The sequence below is a fragment of the Scyliorhinus torazame genome, chromosome 22 (genome assembly GCF_047496885.1).
Source record: "Scyliorhinus torazame isolate Kashiwa2021f chromosome 22, sScyTor2.1, whole genome shotgun sequence".
In the NCBI taxonomy this organism is placed as follows: Eukaryota; Metazoa; Chordata; class Chondrichthyes; order Carcharhiniformes; family Scyliorhinidae; genus Scyliorhinus; species Scyliorhinus torazame.
In genome coordinates, this window is record NC_092728.1 from 70,978,907 (window position 1) to 71,003,828 (window position 24,922).

Consider the following 24,922-nt stretch of genomic DNA (forward strand, 5'->3'; position numbering starts at 1 on the left):
AATATAGAAATATGTTTTTGTATTAGAAATAGGGGCAGAACAGGAGCACAGTGGGTAGCACTGCTTCACAGCTCCAGGGTCCCAGGTTCGATTCCCGGCTTGGGTGACTGTCTGTGTGAAGTCTGCAAGTTCTCCCCGTGTCTGCGTGAGTTTCCTCCGGGTGCTCTGGTTTCCTCCCACAGTCCAAAGATGTGCGGGTTTGGTGGATTGGTCACACTAAATTGCCCTGTAGTGTCCAAATGTTGGGTTGCTGGGTTACGGGGATAGGGTGGAGGTGTGGGCTTAGGTAGGGTGCTCTTTCAGGGGTTGGTGTAGACGCGATGGACCGAATGGCCTCCTTTTGCACTGTAAATTCTATTCTATTCTATTCTTTCAAGGTTGAATCAATTTATAATGAAAACGCAATCAGCAATGGATTAAGCAACATATAGAACGCACATACTTTGGATAATCAGTTCATTATTTTGTTTAACAAGCTTAAACAATATATTCTGCAAGGTTACTGGTATTGCAATTGCCTTGGAGCAATTTGTGTCAGCTCCATCAGTTTGCCCAATTGAATATTTACGGAGCGAATGGTCGACTTAGTTGATTCAGATTAAAATCCGTGGTTTCTGAGAAGAGGATCTCAATTTTTAGAATTCATTTGGGGATAGTTGTCTATCAATGTAGTCCAAAGGGAAAAACTCTCCAGATTAAAACAGTTTATCCCCCATTTTCATTTGCCTGGCTGGAAGAGAGAAGGTTGCTTAAATATTTAAAAGAAACCCTTGATGGATTTAAAGCGGGAGCTGAGCAATTTACCGGCATAATAATAGTGTTCAAATGGGACTGCCACCTTTGTCAAATGCACAATTTTACAGAACGTGTTTTCACGTATAACAATTGGACTACTTTCCTCAGGGTGATTGTAGCCATGGGCAACAATTTACTATGTGCATGCTACATTGGCATCTATGGCGCCTTGCTTATACAAAATGCTGAATATTTTCTACAATTTACTGTGCATAGCAATTTACTACCAACTGGACTAAACCTTATTGCATACATTGCAGTCTATGCAGCTCTGTAGTTCCAGCAGTGCCAGTCGCAGCAAAGGCCAGGACTGGGATTCAAAGCAGTCCCAAGCTTCAAGTTCTGGAGTCCAGGGCCAATTAAGTGTGGGTGATCTCAGGTAGGGCGGAGAGTTGAGGCCCCGAGGGTTTTGGTTCTTGATGAAAAGGACAGAGGGGTGAGGAGAAGTAGAAACCATGGGGCAATAACTTGGTTGGCGTGGCGGAGGGAGCCTAATGTTTGGAAAAGGGCACTTGAAGGTGGCATTTCTACCCAACACCCGAGCAGAGTGACCTGCTGGGCTTCCCCCCCTTCCCCTGAATTCCTCACACCAGCCGCAATGGTAAATGGCCAATAATTGGTCACTTAAAAGCCTCAAATGGGTTGATGCGGGTTCACTGTCCCCAGCCTCACCTGTCCTATATATATTTGTGCACAGGTTGGGGATGGACAGGAGGGTGGCAGGAGGGCCACCTGGGGAATTTTATGGGCACCCTCATCTGCATACCATAACATTTCATCCCCGGATTTGATGGTCACAGAAGGTGTGTTCACAACATGGCCAAACAGATTGATCATCAACCTGTTATTCCTTCCAATACGCCTACGGCTGGTGGTAGGTGTGGGAGTGTCTCTTGGTTAGCCATGTTTGATGTGGAGTGGCGCCCCTCAAGCTATAGCTTCTGGTTATAGGTTGATGACCTGTTCCAGGAAGAACTAGCTATGAAAACTGACCTAACCCCATGCTTTGTCTGCCTCATGCTTCCCTAGACACGGGAAGCTTCCACATCAAAGTACATTTGACTCTACTCCGCTTATTTATCTGAAGGTTTCAGGATGTCAACCGAACGTTCACGCCAAGTTAAATGTAAAAATAATGGTGCTTATTTTCTAGTTTTGGCACTGAAGTGGAGCTGTAACTGAATGTTTTAATCAAATGTCAAGTTTGAGCAATAGGTAATTGAATTTCTGCACTGAAACCATTCATTATTACCTATTTACTCATGCAAAGGGGATTTCTCATCAGATCATACTAATTATAACTTAGCTTATGAAGCACATATAATTGTGCCATAAAAGTACGAGATACAGATGAATTAGAATTAAGTACAGTATGTAATGGCAATATGTATGAACACAGTACACAGTATCTGTTAACAGAGATCAGAAACGAATAGAGGTTACACACAGCAGCCTTAAGCCCTAATGATAAGAAATCTTAAGAGATGTAGGCACATAAAGCTGGTGCTGGCATTGATTATCAGGTACCAGAGATGATGGCAACCTGATGCATCTCACCAGTCCTGCTCCACAAAGAACGAATGCCATGAAACAAGTGGAGAAGGGACCCTGCCTTATCCATGCAACAGAAGATCCTGGCTCTAAGCCACTTGATATGGTTCTGTGAACACACAGTATGCAATTACTTTGTGTGACTGAATGCTTGAGTAGCTTGCTCCTTCTTCCATTTCCTGAGGCATGGAACTAATGCACAGACATGGCAGCAATACAGAATGTTGTCTTGTCCTCAAAATTGCGCATGCTCATGTAGTTGGAAAATCATAGAACCACTGCAGTGCAGAAGGAGGCCATCGAGTTTGCACCGCCCCTCTGAAAGAATGCCCTAACTAGGCTCCCGCCCTATCCCTGCAACCCCATAACTCCACCTAGCCCGCACATCCCTGGAATCCCTGGACACTAAGGGCAATTTAGCATGGCCAATCCATTTAACCTGCACAACGTTGGACTATGGGAGGGAACCGGAGCACCGGGGAGAAACCCTCGCAGACATGGGGAGAACATGCAAACTCCACAGAGTCACCCAAGGCTGGAATTGAAGCCGGGTCCCTGGCGCTGTGAGGCAGCAGTGCTAATCACTGTGCTGCCATGCCAAAGAAGAGCCAATGAAGTACTTGTTTGAAGTGTACTGAGTTCCCACCCTGCAGTGTCTCAAGAGAACTAGCCATGCTGACACCACATTTGTTTGTATATCAGTCTCTGCAAGCTTAATTTTTCTTAATCTCCAAAAGAAAAAATGAAAAGCAGATCCCCTCCATTGTACCCTGCTGGAAGGAGCAAAGGTAGAGCCTTGCACGCATTTGCCCAGGTTTACCCATGCAACTGACATTCATTCTGCAACCCTCTGCTGTTGTTTACCTACGCGGAGCCTAAACTGACTGCAGAGAACAGAGCATTTAACTCCCAAGAATAAATCTTTGATCTCGGATTACTCAATCTCCGGACCAAAGCACACCGCTCGGGAAAGGAGAAAAACGATGACAGGAAAATATTTTTTTTCGTTGATACAACACTGGTGGTGAAGGCACATCCTTAACACCCGGTTAAAAAGAAAATCACTCAATTTTGATACATTGATCCATGAAATAGTTTTGTTTGCTTTAATTAATTAACCTTACTTTAATTTTAATTCCAGCCAGACAAAATCAGTGCGTAAACTCTCGCTACGACATCGCATTAATCCAGTGTCCGTATGCTGTTATAGATAATTACAAACTCATTAGAAGGAACGACAGTGTGAACTGTGATAAATAATTAATAGTAATTGAAAGCAGGGCCTGGTAAGTGACTATGCACTTCAAATCCAGTGTGAATCGCACTTGGTACACTGTCTACAGAATGCTTAGCCAAGATAGCAAATGGCGGATCAATGTGTCTCTGTGGGTGGGGCGGGGGAGGGGGGGAAATGGAGGGGAGGTATAATGGAGAAAGAACCATAAATCCAGAAACAATTCAATAATATAATCAATATGAAGAGGTTTTGCACAGACTTTGCAATTCGATTTCAACGGTCATGGGAAAGCTCGTCACTGTTAGGAAATTTTTGTGTCACATGTATCCCCATCAGAACAATCTCAGATCAACTTCAGGCTTGTGCGTTTAACTAAATCACCGAACATTCGGTGAAAATCATTCCCAAAGCTATCGATTTAGATGTGACTGGAGAACACAGGTGGGGTTGCAGAACATGAATTTCAAAACACGAGGCTGAATTTCACAACCCCACCGGGTAAGAAAGGAATTTGATTTATTCAGTCATCTAAAGTCAGTTGGTACGGGAAGAAAGTGGGAGTTGATTTAAACAGCACTGATTTTGCATCTCACTACCCATCCATAAAGAGAAAGGTGTTTTTGATTTGTTTCCCTCTTTCTCAGCAGTGACGTAGGGCGAAATTTTCCGGAAACGGCACGATGTCCACCGACTGGCGCCCAAAACGGCGCAAATCAGTCGGGCATCGCGCCGCCCCAAAGGTGCGGAATGCTCCGCAACTTTGGGGGCCGAGCCCCAACCTTAAGGGGCTAGGTCGGCGCCGGACGAATTTCCGCCCCGCCAGCTGGCGGAAAAGGCCTTTGGTGCCCCGCCAGCTGGCGCGGAAATGACATCTACGAGCGGCACATGCGCGGGGGCGTTAGCGGCCGCTGACGGCATTCCCGCGCATGCGCATTGGAGGGAGTCTCTTCCGCCTCCGCCATGGTGGAGACCGTGGCGGAGGCGGAAGGGAAAGAGTGCCCCCACGGCACAGGCTTGCCCGCAGATCGGTGGGCCCCAATCGCGGGCCAAGCCTCCGTGGGGGCACCCCCCGGGGCCAGATCGGCCCGTGCCCCCCCCAGGACCCCGGAGCCCGCCCGCGCCGTCTTGTCCCGCCGGTAAGGTAGGTGGTTTAATCTACGCCGGCGGGACAGGCATTTTAGCGGCGGGACTTCGGCCCATCCGGGCCGGAGAATCGCGGGGGGGGCCCCGCCAATCGGCGTGGCGCGATTCCCGCCCCCGCCGAATATCCGGTGCCGGAGAATTCGGCAACCGGTGGGGGCGGGATTCACACCAGCCCCCGGCGATTCTCCGACCCAGCGGGGGGTCGGAGAATCTCGCCCGTGTTTCCCAATCCCTCGGTTTTGGTGTGGTCCAATTTTCTATTAATAGCCCCACAGCAAACTCGAGATAGGATGAACTCAAAGGGTTAGTTTACTTTCACACACTCAAAATGCAAAAAGAGGGTCCGCGATGTCCCCCTAACATCCAGATAGCAAAGTGAGGGATAAAGAAAAGAAAGATTTATAGTGCAGGGACCACAGAGAAAAGAAATATTGCTTCACATGGGTTACAGAGGTAGAATCAAAGTCCAATGAGGTATTCTTTGATGGAGGTTGATGAGCTGAAAATTGATGGTGTTGACTTAATAAAATCAGATAGGCACACAGCGATGCATTAGTCTTGGAGGTAATGGCCCAGAAATTCCAACAGAAGCAGGGTAGCTGGGGTCAGGTGTCCTGCCTGGTCTAGAGCTCCTTCGGGGTGGCTTGCTAGACAGATGTTAAAGCAACAGATTTAGCTTTCAATTCAACAAGGCAACCGTACTTGTTCCACAAGCCACCGGCACATGTCACAAGACTCCCACCTCTGCACCAACTTTGACAAAGGATGTGCATCCATCATCTGGATTCCAGAGACTTACACGTTTCGGCCATTAGAAATGAAACTGTTGTGGGGCTTCTGTCTTAACAGAGGATCCATCTCTTTCTGACCAGCCTGGGTTGTTAAGTGCAGGTGGCCTTTGTATAGCTCTCTTTCAAGTTGGGCTGTACACTCCACAGGATATCATTAGTGGCTCCTCAGAGATAACAAGGTCCTGAATTTTTCTAAAACTGTCAAATCACAGCTTTTGTTCAGGGGTCACAGCCAAACACAATTTCAGCCATTTTAAAGGCCTTTGTGCAGTTCAAATTTTTTTTTAGAAATAGTAATGAGCATGATTTGTTATGTTCTAGGTGTAACATAAGAGGCTTCCTTGTGGTGCACTTGACAAAGGAAGGTTCAGACGTGGAGATAACTTCAACACGTTTATTAAACTATTTACACTTCTATTACTCGGGTTCGACACTACTGCTAATCCTACTATAGCTACCCAGTCTGACTAACCAGCTGCTGCAATCCACGTGGTGGGTGTAATATTGAATCAATCCTGTGTCTGTACTCACTGACTGTCTCCACTGGAAAGGAGCAGAACATGTGTGTGGTGTCCTTTATATCTGGTTTGGTGTAATGCCCTCTTGTGGTCGTGTCACCTCTGTGTATATCGTGAATGTCCATTGGTCATGTCCTATCTAACTGATCTTTTGGTTGAGTGTGTGTGTGTGATGTCTCTTGTGCTCCCTCTAGTGTCTAGCTAGCCTACATGTATTTACATTGATGCACATCACCACAGAGCATATCTATATATGTTTTATAAAAATATAGTGTGAGGTCTTCGATCTTCATGGTTCTTGTTGTCCCAGAGATAAAATGAATTTTATTTCATTTACTTGTAGTCTCACGAAAGAACCATAGGAGGAAAAGAGGTATCCATCCATTCTTTCATTCACACTGGCATGTCACACTCAGGTAGCAGGGGCAGTGGCAGTTCCCCGCTACATTTTATTTTGAGGTTGGGTTAGTGCAGCAGCAAGAACATTGCCCTATCCTGGGATGTGGAATAATTAGGTGACCTGGGAAGGTTCAAATCCATCTTCATACGAAGTCTCCTCGGAGTCGGAGTTCTGAATTATCCTCTCTTGGAGATCAGGCATAGGCAAAGCTATTGGTTTCAGAACTCCGCCTGTCCAACTCCTGCTGAAGTGTCCTCTAAAGAGTCTGGGGGTTTTGTAGGGTGGTTAGCACACAGCAGGTAAGGAATGGTCCCTGCTGCTCTGGAATATCTGCAGGGCAATGCCGGGTATCTCACTCTGAGTGCCATGTTTTTTTGACCAGAGGGCCGAGCAGTTCCGGCCAAGCTTAGCTCCTCTCTGGCCACTGTGGTACCCTGTGGGTTCAGCTGTTCAAACCCAGGGACTGTGATTAGACAGATTGCCAGGACATTGGGGTTTTTAATGGGACCTTGGCCTCGTTCGGGGATTTTTGTTTATTGTTCGGCGCGGGGAGCTATAGCACCATAATAGCCCCACAGCAAACTCGAAATAGGATGAACTCAAAGGGTTAGTTTACTTTCACACACTCAAAAACACTGGAGTGTTCCCATTACTGTTGCTAGGTACTATGGGTTGGTCAGGGATCACAAACAGACACAGTTTCAGCCACTTTAAAGGTCTTTATCAGTTTTAAAATTTTTAGAAAGAGCAGTGAACACATCTACACATATTTTCTAAAAAATATACAGTATGAAGTTATAGTCCCTCACACAGTCAAAATTAAAACAGGCAGATTGTGGGGCAGGATCTCCAAAATACAGGCAATAAAATTTGATTTCTTCCTCACTGTAAATTAATGGCAGTCATCGTTTTCCTCACTGGCTGATAAAGTCATATTTGACAACAAAGCTTTTTCTGTGGTAAGTGATTGGATGAAAGATCATTTGTTTTTCGTAACCACATGCTTAATTACATTTCTCCAACTAGTATATGAAACTCAAAGAACCATTCCGCTAAAATCAAATTTGACTCCAATCTTGAAAAAATCCCAGAAGGAACACCCACAATATCTAATGCATTTTAAAATAAACATGCTTTGACAATAGTTAAGTTGTTTTTGTGAATCTCTTGGATTTGGCAACCAAACTAGTAATGCGAAAAAAAGACATTCGGTGTGAGAACACAATTAATTTGTGCATCAGTTAGAAGAATACTATATACAATGTATTTGGCAGAGGTTTACAGGTCACTGCCAGCAGGCTTGCAAGCAGGGCAGCTGTAAAATTCTCTGTCTATCCACCTGCCCCATTCCGGTCAGAAATCTTACATGGGAGAGGGTGCGGCCTAGGGTGGCCTGCCAACCATCACACTAGTTGAGACCTTCAAATGGTCAATCATTGGCCTGGATTTTGAGATCACTGGGAAGAGATTGTGGAGGGTTTGCAGTGGCGGAAACCCTTCGGGTAAGTCTGCTCAGCCCTCGGGCGAGAAAGGCGGGAGGAGGGTGACGCCTCTATCACTGGCCCCCTTTATTTTCTAATTGGAGCCGTCCTACTATGTCTGTCCCTCCCCCCAGGTGTCCCCTCCATCCCCTAGCCTTTTAAACACAATCTCCCACTCTTTTACCTCATCCCCAACACCCTCAGCCATGCACGGGGCATTCTCACAAGTCAGGTGCTGGGGGAGATGGTGGCCCAGTGAAGGTATCATTCAACAAGTAATCCAAATGTTCAGCTTGAGGACTGAGGACACAACGATTGTTGGTGGCATTTACATTTCATTAATCATTCCGTAGTATAGATCTAGCCTCCGAAATGGCTGCTATGACACTGCCATTGATTGTCGTAAAAATTAATCTGGTTCACTAGTGCCATTCAGGGAAGGAAATCTGCTATCTTCACCTGGCCTGGCCTACATGCAAGTCCAGATCCACAGCAATGTGGCTGACTCTTAACTGCCCTCTAAAATGGCCAAGCAGGTGATTGAGTTTGAGGGAAATTAGAATCTTGGACTCCCTACTGCGCAGAAGGAGGACATTTGGTCCATCGAGTCTGAACTGGCCCTCTGAAAGAGGGTCCTATCTCGGCCCACTTCCTCACCCTATTCCCGTAACTCCACCTAACCTGTATATCTCTGGACACGAAGGGGTAATTTAGCATTGCCAATTCACCTAACCTGTACAACTTTGGACTATGGGAGGAAACCGGAGCACCCGGAGGAAACCCATGCAGACACGGGAAGAAAGTGCAAACTCCACACAGACATTCACCCAAGGCTGGAATTGAACATCAAACCTGGGTCCCTTGCGCTGTGAGGCTGCAGTGCTGACCACTGTGCCACAGTTCCGCCTTTAGGGAATTAGGGAAGGGCAACCATTACTGGTCTTGCCAGCGATACCCACATCCCATGAAAGAATAAAGAACAAAAAATTAGGAGCACTTGTTAACTCTCAAGAAACAAATTCCTGAATTTCGCAACAGGAAATGTAAATCTTGTAAAACATATTTCCAGTATTTCCAACGTTTATCTTCATATAAATGACAAAAACCATTTCACTGTAACCAATATTCATAATTACTGCAGAACTGTATTAATACTTAAAATGTTTAATGGTAAACAGAAGAAGTGGCATTTAGTCCTACCTTAACAGCGGTTTGCCCAATACCTTCTCCAGCAATCCTGGAAGACAAAAGCAAATGATATCTTAGAAAGTGGTCAGTCTGGTAAATAACCCTGATGCTTACTAACATCAACAATCAACTTGCTTCAGTCACATCAGCTGCAAACTTCCAATAATTATAACAACCTGCTATTGTAAATCAATGGACTTCATAAACAATGCTTTGTCAGTTCACAATTAATTATCGTTGAACGTGATGTGTGAGGATAAATCTCCAACATCAGTGTGCCTTACTGCAGCAAGCTGAAGAGCACTTGTTTGCAATTTTTTGACAAGCATTGAAGTCAGAATTTTCCATTCATTGGGCGGCACGGCAGCACAGAGGTTAGCACTGTTGCTTCACAGCACCAGGGTCCCAGGTTCGATTCCCGGCTTGGGTCACTATGTCTGCGTGGGTTTCCTCCGGGTGCTCTGGTTTCCTCCCACAAGTCCCGAAAGACGTGCTTGTAAGGTGAATTGGACTTTCTGAATTCTCCCTCTGTGTACCCGAACAGGCGCCGGATTGTGGCAACTAGGCGCTTTTCACTGTAACTACATCACAGTGTTAAAGTAAGCCTACTTGTGACAATAAGGATTATTAATGAATTAATTAAGTGCAGTGATGGGCAGGAACATCGGTGTGTCACACTGGGCGACAGAGTGGATTTTTGCACCCGGTTTTCTTCATTTCAGCTCTTTAATTATGCATCAGTGAGGATCTCATGGCAGGGTGGGCAGTGATTCGTCCGTCCCACTATTACCTCATTAGGTCGAAGTGCCCTGGTGCCATATTTAAATGGCACCTGCACAGACGTTCACTCACTGTAGGCCGAGTGTGTTGTGAACTTCTCCATTACCATGGCGACCAAACAAAACAAAACAAACCTTCGGCTCCACGGTTCAACAAGGCCACCCACAGGGGATTCTCCTCCAGGGCATCTAAATAAGGCAGAAGGTCCTCGTTCCGAAGGATGGGAGCACTAGCTCCTTCCGCCTAATCATGTCAGCATGGGAGGAGGTTGCCAGGGAGATCAGCACCCATGGCTAATAATAAAGGACTCTATTGCAGTGCAGAGAAAGTGAAACTTCAACGCAACCCAAACCCACATCTCATGAGGGCATCGGGCAGTTTAAGGGTTAGAGTCTACAGGAATGCCACACACGATCAACAGATAGGATATCAGCACTGAATTTCTACCAGCCAGTTTAAGATTGCATCTCATGTAAGATCCTGCACATCTTAATCCCTAACTGGGGAGGGCTCAGCAGGGACAACAGGCATACATGCTTCTGAAATTTTCCTTCATCCATTGTGCTCACAGTCAATTCATCTGTTTTTAAGCAAGACAAGGTGGCTCACAACCGATGGGAGAGCGCAAAGACCAGAGGGGGGGACCTCAGAGCTGAGCGCACTCTCCTCTCAAGAGGAGCAAGCAGCAGAGCACACGGGTGAAGATAGAGATCACTCTTGCGCAGAAGGCAGGATCAACAAGCCAGTGAGGGCCCATCCCGCATACATCGACAATATGGGAACAATGACAGTGAGTGACCTGTAACGTAGGAGGCTGCCTAGTCAATCACTAATTATCGCTTCTCCCCATTCCAGTCACCAGCAAGAAAAGATAGGGAAAGATGCCAAGAAAATGCCTCAGCCACAAGCGCTAGAGCATCTGAGATTAAGAGGCAGCGAAAGTCTCTGAGGAAGAGGCTTCCTTGGCACGGTATGGGTGGCACGGTAGCACAGTGGTTAGCACTGATGCTTCACAGCCCCAGGGTCCCAGGTTCGATTCCCGGCTTGGGTCACTGTCTGTGTGGAGTCTGTACATCCTCCCCGTGTGTGCGTGGGCTTCCTCCGGGTGCTCCCATTTCATCCCACAGTCCAAAGATGTGCAAGTTAGGTGGATTGGCCATGGTAAATTGCCCTTAGTGTCCAGAAAGGTTAGGTGGGGTTACTAGGTTATGGGGATAGGGGAGCTGTGGGCTTGGGTGGAGTGTTCTTTCCAAGGGCTGGTGCAGACTCGATGGGCCAAATGGCCTCCTTCTGCGCTGTAAATTCTATGAAATCTATGAAAGACCCATCACTGCGTTCAACTATACCTCCACCAACACGCACTTTGGTGAGACCTAGTTCTAAAGTAGGCTCACGGTCGCAATCTGGTGGTCACCTCATGGACACGTGTCCACAGCAGGCAAAGGCAGTGACAGTCAAGGTCTTTGACACTCTGAGGAGACCGGGTCCCCATTGAGTCTGTGCCGATTCGCTGTAATCGCCCTTGAGAGAAATTTTGGAGATGCAGAGACAGGCAAGGGGAACATCAGGCAGGGTTGTCAGATGCCATCACCAGACTGGAATGCAGGATGGAGGAGTCTGTTCCTGTTCTGTCTGATGTCGGAGCTCCAGATTCAAGTCAATCAAAATCTCCATGGGAAGGGTGAGGGCCACCTTGGAGACCCAAGTCCAGCAGGTTCTGCCGGGTTTGCGCTTGGACCTGCACACCATTGCTCTTGCGATGGTGTGTTCCATCAAGTATGGGCAAGAGGGGATAGGGTACCTCCACCTCCCTCAAGGTGCTGTTTCTCCTCAAGGAGTCAGAAGGGGCATTCAGATAGCCCAAGGGAGGAGCAGCGGCAGCCAAAAACCCTGGCGGCATCCACCCAGGACACTCCAAGGTTGTCCGACTGCTAAAAGTCTCCTCGGCCTGTGACCTCATCAACTCCAGCAGGCCAGGCCAAGGAGAGTGCACGTGCTCTAGAAGAGAAGATTCATAACAGGCTGGGGCCAACCAACCCTCAAGCCTACAGAGAAGACCTGCCAAAGTCATCTCAGACAACAAGTTAGCAGGCTGCCTCCACCTCTACTGAGGTTGTCAGGGCACCTTCCACACAGGCCACAGGTCAGGCGGCTACACCTTCCAAAGATGACCCCATCATTAGGGCTAAAGGTTCGAGCTCTGAAGAAGAGCCATACAGACTGGAAAGCTCAACTCCACAGATGTTGCCAGACCTGCTGAGGTTTTTCAGCATTTCAAGATTAAGAAGGCGGGAACTACACGGGTAACCTCAACCAGTACGGGAAATGAACCCACACTGCTAGTGACTCTCCGCATCACGAACCAGCCGTCCAGCCAACTGAGCTAAACCAACCTCCAAAGGTAGGTGATCCAACATTGAGAATGCCACTCCTTACCATGAGGAAATGGTTAGGCCCTTTGTTGCTGGAGTTGCTCATTACCTGTCGGTCTCCTTGGTTACATTCCATAATTGTACTCCCCCTGTGTAGAGTTGTTGGATGTTCCGGCCCCGCTGATGGCCAATCCCCACCACATGTTCCGCCGGCTAATGGTGAGCAACCTCTGCCGCTGAGAAACATGTTACGGGGGTCATGGCAAATCCAGCCCCTTGTATTTGTTATCTTATATCAAAGAGCTGAAACTTTTAGTTTTGTCCTGTGCATTTGCGCTTTGACCACAACAAACAATGAAAATGAATTTTGTCAATGCCTTGATAATATAGAATACTTGCAGTTGCATCAATCAGCTCGACACCTTATTCAAAGAGGACACAATCAATTTCTTATCCATTACTCTTAATTACATTGTTGCCATCTCCTCTATAACTGCTCAAAAGCAAGAACGAGGCAATTGGAACTATACCCAGAACTCTAGAGGCGTTCGAGCCAACATCTGCAGCAACAACACAACATTGATTTATTTGTTCTACATTCTCGGTTCTTGTAACAAATTTGTCTTTTTAAATCTGGTTTCATCGATTTATCAATGACAATGCCTTGATTCCTTTCCTGGTCAGCACGCTCTAGGATTATGTTGTTCAAAAAACTTATAAATCTAAAGGTGCAAGGGCAAATCTAACTCACTGCAAATACTGTTAGATGGTTTGGTACAGCAAATTATAACCCAGAGCAAAGATTTATATTTTCCATAGAATTCATGGAATCCCTACAGTGCAGAAGAAGGCCATTCAGCCCATTGAGTCTGTATTGATCCTCTGAAAGTCCACTATACCTAGGCCCACTGCCCTACCCAATACCTGTAAGCCCACCTAACCTGCACATCTTTGGACACTAAGGAGCAATTTAGCAAAGCCAATCCACCTAACCTGCACATCTTTGGACACTAAGGAGCAATTTAGCAAAGCCAATCCACCTAACCTGCACATCTTTGGACCGTGGGAGGAAACTTGAGCATCCAAAGGAAACCCACGCAGACACAGGGGAAACATGCAAACTCCACACAGACATACACCCGAGGCCGGTATTGAAGCCGGGTCCCTGGCAATGTGAGGCAGCACTGTGCCACTGTTTATTTAAATGTTAGTAACAGAGGAGACTGTGTCAAAGGAAACTAATTGCAGAACACTTGAAAATAACTAGTCACTGCTTTAACCAAACCAATAAAGAACAAAGAAACGTACAGCACAGGAACAGCCCTTTGAACTTTCAAGCCTGCGCCGGCCATGCTGCCCGTCCAACCTAAAATCTTCTACACTTCCATGGTCCATATCCCTCTATTCCCATCCTATTCACGTACTTGCCAAGATGTCCCTTAAACGTCACTATCGTATCTGCTTTCACTACCTCCTCTGACACCACGTTCCAGGCACCCACTACCCTCTATGTAAATTGAACCCGGGTCCTCGGTGCCGTGAGCCAGCAATGCTAACCACTGTGCCACCTTGCCGTCTGTGGCTAGGGGATCTCGTGGAATTTTTGCACCTCAAGAGGATCAATTGATGGGTTCTACTGGATATGGCAACTGTACGTGCAATATTTCAATGAATGGGTCACCATTAGCTGCGAGAGGGAGTGGGGAGGGTAGGAAGTACTTGGGGGTGTGGGTGCTCGTTTCAAGAAGCAGCTTGTTTAGTTTAAATAGTTTAGTCTATTATTCTTTTTGATTTACGATTACTGTTGATGTTTGTATTTTTGTGTAAAATGACAGAAACTTAATGAAACTATATTATTTTAAAATTTGTATATATTAAATGTTGCTGCCCAAGTTGTGGTGCTCTACCATTAGCTTTCTGAAAACCTGATCTAGCCCTTAGATTGCATGTTCTTTTGTCTATAAATTCGCTATTCCTGCCACAGAAGGCTATGTCTTGACATTACAAGCTAATGTATACTTTTAAACATGTTAAGTACTTCCAGGAATTATTGCAAGTGACAGTCTCATTCCCTCAGGTTTAGAATTTTTCAGGACGTTTTGAAGAATTTCAAATTTTAATTTATTTCCTTTTTTTACTATTCCCTTGTTTTATTTATTTTTTGCTCTCCTAAAGGGACAGGTGGTCCGAGGTGCATTTGTTTCAATGCGAGAAGTGTAGCAGGTAAGGCAGATGAACTTAGGGCTTGGATTAGTACCTGGGAAGATGATGTTATTGGTATTACGGAGACTTGGTTGAGGGAAGGGCAAGACTGGCAACTAAATATCCCAGGGTATAGATGCTTCAGGAGGGATAGAGAGGGAGGCAAAAGGGGTGGAGGAGTTGCATTATTGGTCAGAGATAATATCACAGCTATGATTAAGGAGGGCACGATGGAGGATTCGAGCACTGAGGCAATATGGGTAGAGCTAAGAAATAGGAAGGGTGCAGTAACATTGTTGGGACTTTACTACAGGCCTCCCAAAAGCGAGTGTGAAGTAGAGGTACAAATATGTAGACAGATTATAGAAAAATGTAGGAGCAATAGGGTGGTCGTGATGGGAGATTTTAACTTCCCCAGCATCGAATGGGACTCATGTAGTGTTGGAGGCGTAGATAGAGCACAATTTGTCAGGACTATCCAGGAGAGTTTTTTAGAGCAGTATGTAAATAGTCCAATTTAGGAAGGGGCCATACTGGACCTGGTATTGGGGAATGATCCCGGCCAGGTGGTTGAAGTTTCAGTTGATGATTACTTTGGGAATAGCGATCACAATTCCGTAAGTTTTAGAATACTCATGGACAAAGACGAGAGTGGTCCTAAAGAAAGAGTGCTAAATTGGGGAAAGGCCAAGTATAACAAAACTCGGCAGGAACTAGGGAATGTGGATTGGGAGCATCTGTTTAAGGGTAAATCCACATTTGAAATGTGGGAGTGTTTTAAGGAAAGGTTGATTAGAGTGCAGGACAGACACGTCCCTGTGAAAATTAGGGATAGAAATGGCAAGATTAGGGAACCATGGATGACGGGTGGAATTGTGAGCCTAGCTAAGATGAAAAAGAAAGCATACACAAGATCTAGGCGACTTAAATCTGATGAAGCTTTAGAGGAATATCGGGAAAGTAGGACAAATCTCAAATGCGCAATAAAGAGGGCTAAAAGGGGTCATGAAATATTTTTGGCTAACAGGGTTAAGGAAAATCCCAAAGCCTTTTATTCGTATATAAGGAGTAAGAGGGTAACTAGAGAAAGGATTGGCCCACTCAAAGACAAAAGAGGGAATTTATGTGTGGAGTCAGAGGAACTGGGTGAGATTCTTAATGAGTACTTTGCATCGGTATTCACCAAGGAGCGGGACATGACAGATGTTAAGGCTAAGGATGGATGTTTAAATACTCTAGGTCAAGTCGGCATAAGGAAGGGGGAAGTTTTGGGTATTCTAAAAGGCATTAAGGTGGACAAGTCCCCAGGTCCGGATGGGATCTATCCCAGGTTACTGAGAGAAGCGAGGGAAGAAATAGCTGGGGCCTTAACAGATATCTTTGCAGCATCCGTGAGCACGGATGAGGTCCCGGAGGACTGGAGAATTGCTAATGTTGTCCCTTTGTTTAAGAAGGGTAGCAGGGATAATCCAGGGAATTATAGACCTGTGAGCTTGACGTCAGTGGTAGGCAAACTGTTGGAGAAGATACTGAGGGATAGGATCTATTCACATTTGGAAGAAAATGTTGGGGGGCAGCACGGTAGCCTTGTGGATAGCACAATTGCTTCACAGTGCCAGGGTCCCAGGTTCGATTCTGGCTTGGGTCACTGTCTGTGCGGAGTCTGCACATCCTCCCCGTGTGTGCGTGGGTTTCCTCCGGGTGCTCCGGTTTCCTCCCACAGTCCAAAGATGTGCAGGTTAGGTGGATTGGCCATGATAAATTGCCCTTAGTGTCCAAAATTGCCCTTAGTGTTGGATGGGGTTACTGGGTTATGGGGATAGGGTGGTGGTGTTGACCTTGGGTAGGGTGCTCTTTCCAAGAGCTGGTGCAGACTCGATGGGCCGAATGGCCTCCTTCTGCACTGTAAATTCTATGTTCTAAAATAGAATTATCAGTGATAGGCAGCATGGTTTTGTGCAGGGAAGGTCATGTCTTACAAACCTAATAGAATTATTTGAGGAAGTGACAACGTTAATTGATGAGGGAAGGGTTGTAGATGTCATATACATGGACTTCAGTATGGCGTTTTAAAAAGTTTCCCATGGCAGGTTGATGGAAAAAGTGAAGTCGTATGGGGTTCAGGGTGTACTAGCTAGATGGATAAAGAACTGGCTGGGCAACAGGAGACAGAGAGTAGTGGTGGAAGGGAGTGTCTCAAAATGGAGAAAGGTGACTAGTGGTGTTCCACAGGGATCCGTGCTCGGACCACTGTTATTTGTGATATACATTAATGATCTGGACGAAGGTATAGGTGGCCTGATTAGCAAGTTTGCAGATGATACTAAGATTGGTGGATTGCAGATAGCGAGGAGGACTGTCAGAGAATACAGCAAAATATAAATAAATTGGAGAGTTGGGCAGAGAAATGGCAGATGGAGTTCAATCCAGGCAAATGCGAGATGATGCATTTTGGAAGATCTAATTCAAGAGCGGACTATACGGTCAATGGAAGAGTCCTGGGGAAAATTGATGTACAGAGAGATCTGGGAGTTCAGGTCCATTGTACCCTGAAGGTGGCAACGCAGGTCGATAGAGTGGTCAAGAAGGCATACAGCATGCTTGCCTTCATCGGACGGGGTATTGAGTACAAGAGTCGGCAGGTCATGTTGCAGTTGTATAGGACTTTGGTTAGGCCACATTTGGAATACAGCGTGCAGTTCTGGTCACCACATTACCAGAAGGATGTGGATGCTTTAGAGAGGGTGCAGAGGAGGTTCACCAGGATGTTGCCTGGTATGGAGGGTGCTAGCTATGAAGAAAGGTTGAGTAGATTAGGATTGTTTTCGTTGGAAAGACGGAGGTTGAGGGGGGACCTGATTGAGGTCTACAAAATTATGAGAGGTATGGACAGAGTGGATAGCAACAAGCTTTTTCCAAGAGTGGGGGTGTCAATTACAAGGGGTCACAATTTCAAGGTGAGAGGGGGAAGGTTTAAGGGAGATATGCGTGGAAAGTGTTTTACGCAGAGGGTGGTGAGTGCCTGGAACGCTTTGCCAGCGGAGGTGGTAGAGGCGGGCACAATAGCATCATTCAAGATGCATCTAGACAGATATATGAACGGGCGGGGAACAGAGGGAAGTAGATCCTTCGAAAATAGGTGACAGGTTTAGATAGAGGATCTGGATCGGCGCAGGCTGGGAGGGCCGAAGGGCCTGTTCCTGTGCTGTAATTTTCTTTGTTCTTTGTTCTTAATCCAATATTTATTTTCTTCCGTAATTCTCTTCTGTACCCGATTTCAGGATTTCCTGTGTTCATTTTACAACCTCCTTGCTTGCTTTTTCCACTCAGTTGATTGCCCTGCTGCTTTTCACGTGTTGTGATCAGTTCACATTATCAGCAACTTGGTGGGCAAATATTTTTGGAGTTCAAAGATGCAGGGGCAAGTCTAGCCAACAACAGACACCAGGAGATGCGCCGCTACAGCAAATTTTGTTTATAATACCACCAATCAGAGGAGGGGATGGCGTAGTGGTATTGTTTCTGGACTAGTGAACCAGAGACTTAGAGTTGGGGACCCAGTTCAAATCCCACCACTGCAAATAGAGAAATTTGAATTCAATTAAAATCTGAAATTATAAGTCCAATTGATTGTCGTAAAAATCCACCTGGTTCACTAATGTTCTTTAGGGAAAGAAATCTGCCGTCCTTACCTGGTCTGGCCTACATGTGGCTCCAGACCCACAGTAACGTGGTTGACTCCTAACTGCCCCCCTCAGGGACAATTAGACATGCGCAATAAATGTTGGCCCAGCGTGCGACCCTCATGACCGATGAGCAAATGAAACAAAACTCAATCAGCTTCTAAAATACATTTTTCACCCCTGTTTATGGTGCTAGCTTTGGTCTTTTCAGAGTTTTACATGGAATAAATGCAGCTATGAATCCCATGGTCACTGCCATATGGACAATAGAATAAAGATCTGGGACGAAATTCTCCGGTATCGGCGCGATGTCCGCCGACCGGCGCCCAAAATGGCGCAAATCAGTCGGACATCGCGCCGCCCCAAAGGTGCGGAATCCTCCGCATCCTGGGGGGCCGAGCCCCAACCTTAAGGGGCTAGGCCCACGCCGGACTAATTTCCGCCCCGACAGCTGGCAGAAAAGCCTTTGGTGCCCCGCCAGCTGGTGCGGAAATGACATCTCCGGTCTGCGCATGCGCGGGAGCGTTAGCGGCCGCTCACGGCATCCCCGCGCATGTGCTGTGGAGGGAGTCTCTTCCGCTTCCGCCATGGTGGAGACCGTGGCGAAGGCGGGAGGAAAAGAGTGCCCCCACGGCACAGGCCCGCCCGCGGATCGGTGGGCCCTGATCGCGGGCCAGGCCACCGTGGGGGCACCCCCCCCTGGGGCCAGATCGCCCCGCGCCCCTCCCCCAGGACCCCGGAGCCCGCCAGCGCCGCCTTGTCCCGCCGGTAAGGTAGGTGGTTTAATCTACGCCAGCGGGACAGGCATTCTAGCAGCGGGACTTCGGCCCATCCGAGAATCGCGGGGGTGAGCCCGCCCGCGCCGCCGTGTCCCGCCGTCCCAAAGGTGGTTCAATCCACGCCTTGACAGCGGCGGGACTTCGGCCCATCACAGGCCGGAGAATCGCCTGGGGGGGGGGGCTTGCCAGCCGGCGCGGCGTGATTCCCGCCCCCGCCGAATATCCAGTGCCGGGAAATTCGGCAACCGGCGGGGGCGGGATTTACGCCAGCCCCCGGCGATTCTCCGACCCGGCGGGGTGTCGGAGAATCTCGCCCCAGATTTCCAAGTTCTGAGGGCAAAGCGAGATTCATGGTTGAGTCCCTGTTTTTCCAAGCCAAAAGATCCCCAATTCACATGTTAAATAAAGCTCGTAAAATGAGTGTTAAAAAATAATTGTATGCAAGTCTCTTCCTTGCCCCCTTCTCCAACTTTACTAATTTTCTAGATGTTATTGATATCTTTTCATTTGACATCATCAGCAGTGGAGATCAATTTTTCAACTAAAATTAACCCTCTGGGCAGATCAGAGCAAATGGGATGTTTAAGCAGAGGAAAGTTAATGTTATGAACAGTAAAACAATTGACAATGTAAGGGATTGTAAAATGGGCAGTGAGTGAAGTGACTGAGCAAAGCTGAGATGACAAACTGAATAATGATCAAACTGACTGGGAATGTGACTCGCAGCAGTGGAATGGTAAATTGCCAATCAATAAAATAGCTGAACAGGATCGGGGAGTAAGGATGTGACAATGACTGGTTAACAAAATAACAGATTAAGATTTTAGGCAAGAGAGTCAGGGGAGCATGAGAATTTTCTTTTTACACAGCAAGAGGTTATGAACTGGAACTCGCTGTCTAAGAGGGTGATGGCATTGGAGATCATGCACAGTTTTAAAAGGAAACTGGATGGGTACTTGAAGGAAATAAACTTGCAGGGGCTTTGGGGATAGAGCGGGTGAATGGGACTCACTTGAAGAAATCCACGGAGAACTAGTGTGGATTTGATTTGGAATGGTCTCTGATACTAATCAACTATTTCCTGATAGATCTGATAGGTAAAAAGGCTATTTTAATATAAATATTAAGGCCCAGTTTTAATATCCATTTTAAAATAAGGATTTCAGCATTCATAACCTTGGGTCATGACAAAATACATAACTTCAACAGAAGCACAAAAGCCTGACACATGCATAAACTAATTGTAGATTAAAACAACATTTTTGCTGAGAAAATGAAAAAAGCTATTGTTCTGCTGAACATATTTTCAAAGTCAGTTTGACATTAAGAAATAAGCTGTATCAGTAATCGAGATCAAGGTTAAGTAAGCACCATAGCAATATGAAGGCATCATTGTCCAGAATGTGGATAAAGCAAAATCAGCAGAAAACTAGTAGAAATCAGTCTTGATAATAGTACAGAACCGCATTTCATAGCATGCACAAATATTCAAACATGAAACATTCAGAACTTATGTTGCACATTGAGGATTGACAGTTAACCATCGAATCAAATGTATTTGATTCTCACCCAAACCAATTAGGACAACATAGAGGTGTAGACAGATGGCTTCAGACTGATAACATTCTCTTTAAACATGATGGTCCACGCGGCCATCTTTATCCAGGATCATTATATACTTTGATCTAACTACTCGCTATCTTTATTTTCATATTTTCACTCTAACTCTTGAAGTAAATGCAAGCTGTTTTGCCATAAGCAAGAAACCATTTCTGTATCATTTTGAAAGTTAAATTGTTCATAAGTTACTTCTCTTTAAGTCCTTTCCTAGCCGGACTTTATTGAGAATAGATTTGTTTCTCTCAATTGCAATCAAGTAGAGTCGATAAAAGATTCTTGTTTGCATCCGAGAAGTTTAACTCAAATTTCTACTGGGTTTTAGTGTCGCAAGACCTCACTAGATCCGCATGGTAGATCTCTTCAGTCTCCTTCAGTTTCCTACTGGCTCAATTATTAACTTAACAATTATTTAACAATTATTAACAATTATTAAAAGGGGTCATGATTTCAAGATGAGAGGGGGAAAGTTTAAGGGAGATGTGCGTGGAAAGCTTTTTACGCAGAGGGTGGTGGGTGCCTGGAACGCTTTGCCAGCGGAGGTGGTAGAGGCGGGCATGATAGCATCATTTAAGATGCAACTGGACAGATATATGAACGGGCAGGGAACAGAGGGAAGTAGATCCTTGGAAAATAGGCGACAGGTTTAGATAAAGGATCTGGATCGGTGCAGGCTGGGAGGGCCGAAGGGCCTGTTGCTGTGCTGTCATTTTCTTTGTTCTTTGTTCTTTAATGTTTTGCCGGGAGTGGGCTGGCAGGCAGTGTTGGGGTGGAGAGGAGGGGTACATTCGGGTGAGCAATGGTAGGGGGGGGAGTGCCCCAGTTCTCATTGCAGAATTCTGGTACACAATATTACAAAATGACAACCACATATTTGCAAACCACAATATTAACATCTCAACTGACCAGCTATATTACTAATGGCGGGGTGGGCGTTGGCCAGCCTGCCTGCCCGTGGACCAATTGTTGTCCTTAAGTGACCAATTCAATCAGTAGTGAGGTGGAGGCTCCAGCTCCATGGCGTGAAGCTGCCAGGTGAACCCCAGAAAACTGGCTTGGTGGGTACGATGTGGGAGGGTTGTCAGAGGCAAGGGAGGAGCTTCCAGTTTATGCATCCTGTGCCCAACAGAGGCACCTCCCCCCCCACCCCCCACAATAGAAATGGTGGTGTTGCTGAACCTGGAGAGCCGCCAGTCATCCGATTGGTCGACGGTTCTTGATGAAGGACATCTTCCCACATAGGGGTCACAACTTCAGTTACCTATCTGAGGGCCGTAAATGGTGTCCCGAACCGTCGAATGTGGGCTCACCCCCAACTTTTCAGCCTTCAGACGATGATTTTATGTGACTGAGAAAGGAATGGTGTAATAATAATAATTTATTGTCACATGTATGAAGTTACTGTGAAAAGCGCCTAGTCGCCACATTCCGACGCCTGTTCGGGTAAGCTGGTAAGGGAATTGACCCCTGCTGCTGGCCTTGTTCTGCATCACAAACCAGCTGTCTAGCCCACTGAGCTGAACTAGCTCTAAACCAGTAGTGCGATCCATCTCTGCAGGGTGACAGTGCAGTAAATAGATAGCTGTTTGGTTAAGCAACATAGTGTTAGAAGTGACCAATCACACGTACTATACTTGCCGATAAAGAATCTTAAGAAGCATTATAGACTTCACAAACGGCAGAAACCAGTTGTTCTGGCAATCCTCCTCAATTATTCGAGGAACTCAAACAATCGTAGAAAAAGATATCAGGAATCGCATGCTTTTACAAACTGGGATTTTATTCATCTCTTGAAATATTGGAAACTTTCCATAGTCTGTATGATATATACAAATATACAATGATTAACAAATAATAGAATATGTCATGATGTTATTACTGAAGGTTAGTCAAGATTATGCTTACTCCATCCATTTTGATAATCCGTTACACTTGCACTAAATTTAATGAGAAACTCATTTGGCCAATAATGTTAAAAATACGATATCAATTCAGCTGATCATTATCGACTATTTTACAGTGTCACCCAAAGTCAAAATTAACCTCATGCTTTTGCAAAAGTGTCTTTTGCCAGGTCAGTTGAAGTGGTTTGCATACATGGTGGGGTGGGGGAGGAGGGCGGGGGGGGGTGCATTTTGTAAGATTTGTGCATGAGAATTCTGCTGTGAGGTTTGAGTGAAAGTGCTAACCATTCCAGCAATGTGCCAGAAGAACATTCGGAAGTTTAGTGGTGCTCATCAAATGGATCGAAATTAAGTTTTTCACCCATGAGCAGCTTGAACAATCACAATATGTGGTAGTGTGAGAGGCTAAGCCATGATGGTGATAATGTGATGGGGAACAATATTCATGTTCTTTCACTCCCAGTGCTCCCATTGCCAGCTGAAAGGTAAGCAGCACAAGCTTAAAGCTGGGATGCATTGTAATCGCCTTGCAGACACATTCCTGAGATCTACAACATAGCATAACTGCCATAAATGGGAATTAGTATATGCAGAAATTGTAAATATTAACATTTTAGACAATATTTAGACACATTCTGAGAGCAATAACAGCAGTATCAAGCCTGAATTAGAACCACGACTGATCATGAAGTTATAACACAGTATGCTATATATAAATTATATTACCCAAATATGGAGGCAGGCTTTTTCCAGTTTTACATATAAATATTGATACAAAAATAAACAATTTGTTTACAGGTGCAACTGCAGTGCACATGGCAGCCAGAATTTGATGGGGGGGCCTGCCCAGTAAAACATGGCGGCCTGCCTGCCAGCTCAGAACGGGGCTCTCATCGTCCCCCCACCGTCAACAACCTCTCCCCGCCCTCCCCCCCACCCACCCCCCCCCCCCCCCACCCCCCCACCCCTTCCAGCAACCTCCCCTTCACCAGGACCTTCCTGATCAGGTGACCCTGATTCTGCTTGCCTTCTTCTGAGGGTGGCGTCCCTGTTGGTGCTCCTGGCTGGGTGCAGTCCCAGCAATAGCCACCACTCCGGGGTTGGGGGGGCGGGGGGGGACCCTGCTGGGACTGACGAGCTACCGCCCTTCTGATTAGCTGGCAAATCTTGGGGGCAGTGTCCCCGCTTGTTAAACTCACAAGATGTCTGATGCCCAAATGATCCCATAAACTGCTTTTTTGTGATGCTGATTAAAGGATAGGTATTGACCAGGATAATCGGACTTGGGCTGCATTTCTGACCTACATTGTGTCTCATGTAGGAGCATAAGAATATGAGTCAGTCGTTCAGCCTCTCCAGTCTGTTCTGTCATTCCATTAGGCCGGCACTTCCCACTCCCATTCGCGTCGGGCGGCTTGGACGACAGGGGTGGAAAATACTGTGAGAGGTGCAAAGGCGCGTTTTACATCAGCGTGAAAGGATGACCTGGTTGACCCCTGGCCCCACACCAGTGACAGGGCGTGTTTTCCAATGTTCAACATCAGAAACCTAATTTTAATAGATTTACATGTTATTATCAGGCTCATACGCAGGAATCAGGCCGTGCCCAGGCATGGGGTGTGGGGGAGTGGTTGTAGTTTGCACATTCATGGAAGCAGCTGCACATGTTGAAGTGCATTTTCCTTCAAACAGATTCAATTTCTTTCAAAGGGATATCCGAAACGTGGCTTGTGGGCATTAAGCCTTCAGGAGAAGGTCCAAACCTGTTAGAGTTCTTTGGAGAGGTACAGAATTCTTTCGGAGAGGTAATTCAGGGACCCCTCTGGGAGAGGTCAGGTGCCCTCCCGAAGAGATCCTTTGAGATTGTACAGTTAAATGTTTGTTTTCATTTATTTATGGGATGTGGGCAGCTCTAGTTGTGCCACCATCACTAATTGCACTTGGCATTTAAGAGCCAACCACACTGCTGTGGATGTGGAGTCACATGAAGCCCAGACCAGGTAAGGGAGACGTCCAGATGGGAAATTTCCTTCCCTTAAGGGCATTACTGAACCAGATGTGTTTATAACATTTTCATGGACTTCATTGGATTTTTAATTCCAGATTTTGTTTCAAATTTCACCATCTGGGATGGTGGGATTCGAACCTCGGTCCCTCGAGCATTATCCTGAGTCTCTGGATTACCAGTCCAATGACACCACTGTGAATGTGTTTTTAAAAACAAAAACAGAGCCTGCAATAGACACTTGGAAATCAATCTCATCCCAGCATGGGACCTAAGGTCAGCCCATGGTGAGGATCCTTGGTTGATTGGCAAAGAGGGTGGAAGGACAAAGGGGAAGGGTGTGGGTATTGGTTGACATGAGTTGGCGTTACTTTGGCATGGGACAAAAAAGGTCATGAGGGGTGGGTAGAGGGGCATAGGTTGGTGTGGAAGGTGTGAAGGGTGACCGAGTGGAAAGAAGGACACATCTGGCATGG

The 24,922-nt window shown here is 46.3% G+C and overlaps 1 protein-coding gene across 3 annotated transcripts in view; it reads right to left on the reverse strand.

Annotated features, from left to right (window-relative positions):
• whrna (whirlin a) overlaps positions 1-24,922 on the reverse strand; it is a 283,777-nt gene that overhangs the window by 100,751 nt on the left and 158,104 nt on the right. For all 3 annotated transcript variants that reach the window (XM_072488313.1, XM_072488312.1, XM_072488311.1), the window contains one exon: positions 9,117-9,153. In XM_072488313.1, the coding sequence (XP_072344414.1) occupies positions 9,117-9,153 (37 nt within the window). The remainder of the gene's footprint in view (positions 1-9,116; positions 9,154-24,922) is intronic.